This window comes from Anabrus simplex, chromosome 1 (assembly GCF_040414725.1).
Source record: "Anabrus simplex isolate iqAnaSimp1 chromosome 1, ASM4041472v1, whole genome shotgun sequence".
Taxonomy (NCBI): domain Eukaryota; kingdom Metazoa; phylum Arthropoda; class Insecta; order Orthoptera; family Tettigoniidae; genus Anabrus; species Anabrus simplex.
Window position 1 is genome coordinate 1,178,660,181 of NC_090265.1, and position 9,674 is coordinate 1,178,669,854.

The 9,674-nt window shown below is 43.4% G+C and overlaps 1 protein-coding gene across 1 annotated transcript in view; it reads right to left on the reverse strand.

Annotated features, from left to right (window-relative positions):
- Positions 1-6,653, reverse strand: part of LOC136877306 (sodium channel protein Nach) — a 111,448-nt gene extending 104,795 nt beyond the window's left edge. The window contains exons 1-2 of the mRNA XM_068225568.1: positions 6,505-6,653; positions 811-1,011 (exon numbers count right to left, since the gene is read on the reverse strand). Coding sequence (XP_068081669.1) covers positions 811-1,011; positions 6,505-6,653 — 350 coding nt within the window. The remainder of the gene's footprint in view (positions 1-810; positions 1,012-6,504) is intronic.
- Positions 6,654-9,674: the final 3,021 nt, after the last annotated feature.

Consider the following 9,674-nt stretch of genomic DNA (forward strand, 5'->3'; position numbering starts at 1 on the left):
CTGCGAGCTCGGGCCTATTATGCTATAAAAGGGGCAGCGTTTTGAAAATCTCTTCGGGATTAAGTGGGTCTCACAACATATATTTTCGAAAACTCAAGTATATTCGTGATCAAAAAATTAAATTGATTCCAGGGGTTGGGTCTTTGCATATTTGGGTTCTCTCTCTCTTCTCTCGTCCTCAAGATCAAGTTGTCGGTGCTGTTAAATGTAGAGTGTAACTCTTGCCATTTAATGTTGAACGCCTCAATGTGTGTCCTGTTTCTAAGTAAACTGCACATTCATAACAATTCAAAGTGAGTGATTACTTCCATACTATATTATCATATTACCCGAGACCTCCCTTTTATTTTTTAAAATTTCTATCCAGTTTTTCTAGTTTCATCTGACCGCTTTCTTTTGGGTGGGGAATTTCCCCCATCTCCACTTGTGGATCCGCGCTTGGCTCACTATTCATTATTCGGAACGTTTCATTCGTAAAGTACATGTACTTCTTCATCATCATCATCATCATCATCATCATAATCTGTTTACCCCGTTCCAGCCCTTGCACCACTTTTCGAATTTCGTGGCCGAGCCGGGAATCGAACCCGGGCCTCTGGGGGTGGCAGCTAATCACGCTAACCACTACACCACAGAGGGTACATGTACTTCTGTCGTATTTCCCTTCTTGTAAAACAGGGTTAAAGTATTTGGCCTAGAGTAATTGTATGATATGGTTTGGAGGAAGGAAAGGAGGTAGCAGAACATCCACCATTGGTTAGGTCCCTGCCCCGAATTGAGGGATAACTTGTTACCTGGTCTCACACTTACTTGACGACGAAATCCTCCACGGCCGTGACGTTCACAATGCTGTTCGGACAGAGTGACACTGCTGGAAAATTCACTATGAAGGTCTGAGTATCAGCGTCCAGCCCTGTGATGGTGGGGTTATTCTGGAACTTGTCCCACAGCGACATGATGATGATCAGACACGCCACTCCGCCAATGGTGGTGCAGGAGAACCACAGGAACCTGCCAAAGTAAGCAGCCTATCATCTCACGTAGTCTATGCGATATAACTACCATGCTTGGTACAACAGAGCCATTATTGCCTGCGAGGCATACACAGCTCTCTCACATTCAACTACTGTTATAGGACGTCCGTTATATAAGCCCACACTGCCATTGAATGGAATCGTACTATTAATGAAGGCTCATAGGAGGGTAACTGCTCCTGTAAATTACATTTTAAGGAACATAAAATTGCATATGTACATGAAATTAATGACTTAAGAATACAAAGTTTTATTCAGTTTATGCCTAAAGAATGTGGACAGAAATACAACAAATATGAGAAAAACGCCCTGTTTGCTTGGAAACCGCAACGGTTAATGATCTGAAATAAAACCAAGTTATAAGAACTTCAATTTCTTAATTCGTGTTTTACAGCAGTTTGGGAGTTTATTAGACAGCACTGGCATTCATACGGGTAAAAATTTTACTAATAATATTGGAAAGGCTTATTTCTATTGTACGAATTATTAACTACGTCAATTTTTAACATAGTGGAAAATGAAATATGAACCACCCGTAAACACACTCCGTGTGGCGCTTATTAAAAATGTAGTAATCTGTACCTGGCCGCCTCTGTGGTGTAGTGGTTAGCGTGATTAGCTGCCACCCCCGGAGGTCCGGGTTCGATTCCCGGCTCTGCAACGAAATTTGAAAAGTGGTACGAGGGCTGGAATGGGGTCCGCTCAGCCTCGGGAGGTCAACTGAGTAGAGGTGGGTTCGATTCCCACCTCAGCCATCCTCGAAGTGGTTTTCCGTGGTTTCCCACTTCACCTCCAGGCGAATGCCGGGATGGTACCTAACTTAAGGCCACGGCCGCTTCCTTCCCTCATCCTTGCCTATCCCTTCCAATCTTCCCATCCCCCTACAAGGCCCCTGTTCACCATAGCAGGTGAGGCCGCCTGGGCGAGGTACTGGTCATACTCCCCAGTTGTATCCCCCGACCAAGAGTCTGAAGCTCCAGGCCACTGCCCTTGTGGCGGTAGAGGTGGGATCCCTCGCTGAGTCCGAGGGAAAAGCCGAACCTGGAGGGTAAACAGATGATGATGATGATGAATTTATACCTGGTCATATACTGATCCCAGTCATTCATTACAATAATAATAATAATAATAATAATAATAATAATAATAATAATAATAATAATAATAATAATAATAATAATAATAATAATAATAGAGCCACAAAGAGGTTGTTCAATGTATAAATTCCCCAAACAGGAGAATAAATTGCCTGGAGGAAACAAGAGGGGACCTTAAATGACCTGAACATCAGGGAAGACATCATGAAAAATGCAAAGTCTTCAGGATCTCAGTAAATAAACACACATTTGTGGTCAAAACTAGCAGCGGGACTGGTACAAAGTGGTCAGAAGAACGGAAGAGGCAACAGAGTGAAGATATTTTGGACGAACAAGAAGGCGAAAGTCATCAAGCCAATGAACAAGTTCCAACGCGCTCTATGAATAGGCATAACGAAATAATAATAATAGTAAGAACGAAAGAGGCAACAGAGTGAAGAGATTTTGGAAGAACAAAAAGGCGAAAGTCATCAAGCCAATAAACAAGTTCCAACGCGCTCTATTAATAGGCATAACGAAATAATAATAATCTCATGTATGCTTATATATATCTATATTCTCTGCCCAGAAATATACACTGCCTGACAAAACATTTGAAGCACACAGAAGAGGAGAAATAAACGAAATTAAACTTCACGTGTTGAGAGAGTGTGTGATGTTACTTCAGTGATTACAAAATCGACTAAAATTTCCAAAGAACTTGGCAGCACGAGCCCATTTATCTGTATGACGTTGCACCCCTTCTGGCCTACATGCATGTACTGATTCGCGTAGGGAAGGGTGTCATAAAGTCATAAATCCGTTGTATCTTCTCCTGAGGCAAGCTGGTCCACAACTACTGTAATTGGTCCTTGAAGTCCTGAATGCTGGCAATGGGACGAAACTGACGTCCGAGCTGGTCGCACACATGTTCTATAATTTTGTTGTGAAATACGGCTGTAGACTGGCTAAAGTTCTTGAGATTGTTATACTAGTTTGGTCACCGGAGCCATGAGCTAAATAGTCTTCCTAATTTATTTCTTCACTTTGTCTTTCGCCTGCAAATTATTTTTATGTAGTTTATATTGATATTTATATTCTAATGAAATGTATTACGTTCTGATAATAAGTATATGCATACGAATTCACATTTCCCCTTGTTCTATAATAATTGTTTATTTTATTACATCTAGACGCTATATAAAAAGGCTAATTAGCCTCAATAGCAACAAAATCCAAGCGAAGATGCTCTGAAGCCCAGGAACGCAACACGAAGCAGGGAAAGTAACGCCTCCCAGCGAAGAGATTATACCAGCCAACAGTGAGGTGGTGGTGATGGCACGGCTGGAGGGACCAGCACAGATAGAAGACACTTTGGACATGTTGTCTGGAGCCCAGGGGTTTTTGACCTTGGACCTCAAGTATGGGTATTGGCAAGTTGTGCTCCATCCAGAATTCAAAGAGAAAACGGCATTCTCTAACGACCAAGAGTTGTACTAGTTTACCGTAATGCACTCAGACCTTTCCAACGCTCCGGCCATATTCGAGCGACTGATGGAGTCTATGCTGAAAAGCCTAACGTACAACGCCTACCTCGCAAGTTCAGTGAACATATCGGAAACCTCCGGACAGTGGTCCAGAGACTTCGAGAGGCTAACCTGAAGCTGAATCCTGGAAATTACAAGCTGTTCCAGAAGGTTGTGCGCGATCTCTTGACGTAGGACAAGTGGGAACTCAGGAGCTTTCTCGAGCTTTGCACCTACTATCGTTGGTCCATAGCGGGATAAGCTGATATCTCGAAGCCACTTACGCCGATCGTCGAGGAGATAAGTCTTACCGATGGTCGTCAGAGGCAGAGGCTGCCTTCCGTACCCTGAAGGAGTGTTTGTGTACGACACACGTCCTTGGATACCCAAAGCCTGGGGAGAGGTTTATCGTGGACACCGACACTGGTGAAGTGGAGTGCTGTCGCAGGTGCAGAACGAGCAGGAGAAGATTATCATTATTACAGTAAAACACTGCCTAAAGCCGAGCGGAATTATTGTGTGACGCGTGGAACTACTAGCCATCGCGAATATCTTGAACCATTTCCACAAGTGTCTGTATGGGCAGCCATTCTATGTGCGTACCGACCACTCTGCCATGACCTGGTTTCTGAGCTTCCGTAACCTGGAGGGACAGACGACCTCCAAGAGTACGAATTTACCGCTGAACACGGACAAGGACGGAAACACTGCAACGTCTATGTTCTGTCCTAAAGGTCGTAAGATCTGTGCACACTGCCACAAGGTCAAAAGATACGACGGCACTATGGAGGTCGGGACCGTGAAGGCCGCCGCCACTAAAGGCTGGGCTCGAGCGACTCTGAGGAGGGAGCAGCTAAAAGACGCAGACATCGTGCTTATTCTGTGTGACGTCGAGTAGGGACAGCGAGCAGAAAGGAAGGACATCACCGAACACAGTCCAGCCTACAAGGCTTACTGGGCTCTGTGGACATCTCCCAAGTTCAGTGGCATGGTTCTAACCCACGTGTGGGAGTCTACCAATGGCAAGATGCTCAGCTACAATACCCAAGAGTATGAGAAAAGTAGTAGTGACCGACTTGCATGCGGGCACCACTGCCGGCCACTTGGGAGTGAATACGACTTTAGGGCGTGTCCGACAGCATTACCATCGAATGCATCTGAAGAACAATGTCGAGAATACGTGCCAAATGTGCGACCCGTACACATGCTCTGCGAGCAGAGGCCCATATATGTAGGGACTAGACGGTGCAGTACAATGTCGAAGTTGCATTCTAGAGGATCCCCATCGATATCGCTGGGTATCTCCCAGACTCCGACGCCGGTAATTGCTACCTACTCCTGGACATGGAATACTTCACCAATTAGCTAGAGGTCTGTGGTGTTCCTAAACAAGAGGCATTGCAAGTAGCCAACAACTTCTTCTGTCGCTTCGGTATACCAAAGGAACTGCACCAGAAATTCTAGGATCTCGTTCTCCTTGATGGCCTATCGAGCGTCCACCCACGAGATGAAGGGCATCACACCACACAACATGGTTTTAGAGAAGCAGCTCCACCTGCCATATGACCTAATCTTTGGATCGGCGCCATATAGGAGCAGCCAGCGATGGACTACCTTTGGGAGTTGGAGGGCTAGCTAAACGACATCCACGATTATGGCCGACAACATTTTAGGGTAGCCAGCGACAGGATGAAAGCCCGCTACGGTATTATGGTGAACTCTGTGGGATTCCAGGGCGGCTGGGTCTGGCTGTGCTGTCTTGTTCGGACGAAAGAGAAGTAACTGAAACTTCAGTCATCATGGAAGGGCCTATGCACTGTCATCACTGGGATCAACGAAGACGTCTACCGGATACGGTGGCCTCCTCGGTGTGACATGAAAGTTGTCCATCTGGATCGCCTGACACCGTATCGTGGGGCACCTCGGGACGGGGTGCCTTAAGGTGGGGTAATGTGAGGATGCCCCTAATTTTAGTATAAGACTTTGAGAGGGGCGAGTTAGCCTGGCTTCAGCCGTGAGTGGCTTCATCGAGTTAGGGCCCCACCCGCTCATCACTGTAGCAAACAGTAGGGATGAGGCAGAAGCACAAACCTAACAGGAGGCCTTCTCAGCTGTGTGCAAAGGAAGTAGAAAGTGAAACCACACCTTTCGGATTCTAGAGAACTCTGTAGGTTTCTCCTTTCGTGAAGTATATGGACGGACCGTTCTCCGTATGTAAGGCACTCCGGACGAGCTTCGGGAGTTCAGGCTGGGTTCAGTTCCGTCAGCGACTGAGACCATTCAGTTCCGTGCAGCTGTTGAGCACTGGCCGTTCGACGGATAAATCACCCTGAACAGCGTTAAATGTCCTCACTCCATATGAACATTGCGGAGAGGTTTGGAATTCAATTGAGTCTTTTGGTACGCAGTCTCGTGATTAGAAATTGTACACCACCCCCACTCCTACCCTGCCAGCCAACATTCTGCTAGTGAATTATTTTCCATCTACGGCACTCGAACCAACTAACCATGATGCAAACCATGCAAATTTGATGCCTTAACGATCATGACCACTAGATGGGCTAAAAATGATATAAAATTGGCAGGAATCACTCAAAGGTACATCCATAACAGGGATATGATTAGATGCAAAATTTACAAATGACAAGTTGACCAAGCGAGGGAAACACCTTGAACCAGAGAGAAAAAAGGAGTCCACAGTGAAAGAATGAAATAAATGTAGGTACGGAGGAAGGGAAACAAACCCCCGTATTTATGTTGTCCCCCAGCTTTTTCGCAAATATTAATAATAATAATAATAATAATAATAATAATAATAATAATAATAATAATAATAATAATAATAATAATAATAATAATACCACTTACTTCTCGCAGAAGGTCCTGTCCTTCTCTTTGATGTACCTCACTCCGTGCAGGGAGCTGGTGTCGAAATACAACTGAGTGTGGTATCGTATGCTCGTCCGATACAGTTTGTACTTCTTCTTCCAAGACTCCCAGCGTTGAAGACTCAGCATGACTCTATCACTTTCAGCCCTGGAATATAATAATACGAGGGCTGATTAACCAAGACTGAGACTGAGTTTTCTCAGATTTTTTAAAACCTTCAAAAGTGTTTATATTAGTTTTTCAAAGTAGCCCCCCTTACATTTGAATGCACTTCTTATAGCATTTCTTTCTATCCTCGAACACGTGACGCACGTCGTTCCTTGTCACGTCTTTGAGAATTGCCTCACATGTTTCGAGTACTGCTTCAGAGGTCTCAAATCAAAATCCCTGCAGCTTTGCTATTAGTGACGGGAATTTTAAAAAAAGAATCACTGGGAGTGAGATCGAGGCTATACGGCGGATGTGATACATATGTGATATTGAATTTAGCCAAAAATTACATGACTTGATTCATAAAGTGAGGTCTTGCGTTGTCATTGTGATGTCTCCGCCCATCCCTACGAAATTGTGTGTTTCTTTGCAATGTGCTTCCTCATCGTCGCCAATACTCAATGCAAGAGGGCCTTCAATACAGAGCATTACTATCAACCGACCAGTACGACATCTTTCATAAAATCCCGTTTACAAATAGTAAATAGTAAAGGTACAGATATGTAACTATCAAGGAAGCTATGGGGGGAAAACCGTCTCAGTTTTTCTTGATTAGCCCTCGTAGTATAATTTAAGAACGGTTTCCAGTTGTAAAAATCTGATAACGTTCTCAGTAGAATGAATTTATCATCAATACTTGACTTTTGTAGGCTACATGGTTATGCACATCCAGTTACGAGGGTTGAAACTTTAATAGTGGCAACTATTTAATTACAGCTGATACAAAAGGGGTATATGTTACCAACTTTTACTGTCCTTCAAAGTAGTCACCAGCATTGTGTACAACCGGTTGGCAGTGATGTGGAAGTCGTAGGATTCCTTTATCAACACCTGTTGTGTTGATAGGAACAATTCTGAAGCGAATGGCACGACGTGGTTCCTTCATCTGATGAATCAAGTCAAAGTCACAAGGGCTAAAGTCCGGAAAGTATGGTGGATGGTACAGGAATTCCCAGCCCCATCGACCGAATAAATTAGCCACAGCTTGCGCTGCATTCGGCCGAGCATTGTCGTGCAAAATTATGGGTGAGTTGTACAGAAAGTGCCGCCGCTTCTTTCTCCAAACTGGTCGCAGATTGTGTTCCAAGAATGAACAGTAATACTGCGCATTGACGGTCTGATGCGGAGGAACGTATAACGCCATCACAGTCGTACACGAGAATAATATAACTTTCATATTGCTGGGGTTCTGACGAACTTTTGATTTTCGTGGTAGCCCGAAATGACGCCATTATTTGCCGTTTTAGTTGTGGGTCATACGATTTGAGCAGCGTCTTATCGTAACCATTTCTGCATTTTCGTCAAATCACGCAGGACCCATCGTGGTGCAATTTTTCTCAGGTCCAGGTGTTCTTTCAGAATGTGAAGCACAGTCGTACGCGCTGATCCGGTGCCTCGGGCCAGCTCACAAATCGTATGGCGTCGATTAGTATCCAGTAATACGGCAAGAACATGCACTTCTTCTTCACTGACAATAGGACGACCTGGCCGACGCATGTCTATCACATTTGGTGTCCGGTTTTGAAAGATTTTACCCACAGTGTCATTGTTCTGTAAAGCAATGCAGATTCCCCGCAAGCCTCTTGAAGATCTTAATGGACACTGCCGTGTTCTACGACCTCTGGTACATTCAATCTTTATCCAACTCCATTAAGTCTCTTTCGACAATATCGTGACAACACTAACTTAGACCGCCAGCTAACACGAGGCTCTGTTCCTCTCGCCAGTGAAGCCTCTACAGTTCACCACTCTATCAACTGAGCTACCAGGGGAAGACACTCGCATGCGCGTGATGTGGAAAAAGAAAGTCTATGTGCTCTGAGGTAAGGTAGGTATGTAACTAAGGTCTGCTATCGGCGACATTATTACGTTCGTTGCATGGCGTCTCTACAGCAGTGTTACCATTATTAAAGTTCCAACCATCGTAGACAGACGCAATATTTTCAGTAACTACTTGTTAACACGGAGAATGTACCAAAAATAATTTCCTGTTCATCTAACACAATTTACAATATAAACGTAAGGGCATAAAGGTTGAGAACAAAATGACAATTTGCTTACTATCAGATGGACAACTTAAGTAATAATAATGTTACTGGTTTTATCTTCCACTAACCACTTTTAAGGTTTTCAGAGACGTCGAGAAGTAGCAATTTCGTCTCAAGGATTTCTTTTACGTGCTGGTAAATCTACTGACACGAGGATGACTTATTTAAGTAACTTCAAATATCACCGGACTGATACCAGTGGCAACACGCAAAGAAAAGGGACATTATTATCCTGTCATGTAATGTTAACCATATCCCCCTTGTTATGTGCCTTTCACGTTTCTTTTTGTTTATTCATCTTATGTTATTACTGAATAAATAAAACTTTGGTTTTATCTCAAACATTAAGCAGTTTAATTTAAAGGTTATGGAACTACAAACTATGTCTTTATTAGCTTCACGAGGTTCAGTTTCATTACTGAGAAATCATTGCTACATGTTATAACTCGTATAGTATAAAAACATTATGAAAAAATGTAATAAAAATATTGTAAATAAAAATTATGATTTTATTTGTTCGTTATGCTTTGTCCATTGTGGCAATCTACTACAGAAGGAAGTTTTGTAAATTAAAAAAAATAAAAATACAAGTTTAAATGTCACATCCTAATAATACAACGTTAGTACCTTATCTTTTCTCATAGATCAGCTCGATTCATTTAATTTCTACCCAATTTTACGAACAATTCTTCACTTACTTCCAGTCATGTCATAAACAATCGATTTGTCAAGGGACTGCTCGTTTAAATCACTAACATTGTGTGCTCTTTTAAAAAATGGGAGAGAGCTGGTACAGAATGCTAGATTCACCTGGAAGGTCGTGGGCTCAGTTCTCCGGCAAATAGTGTGAACAAGCAGTTCACTGGAAGTCCAATTTTTCATCATTCACAA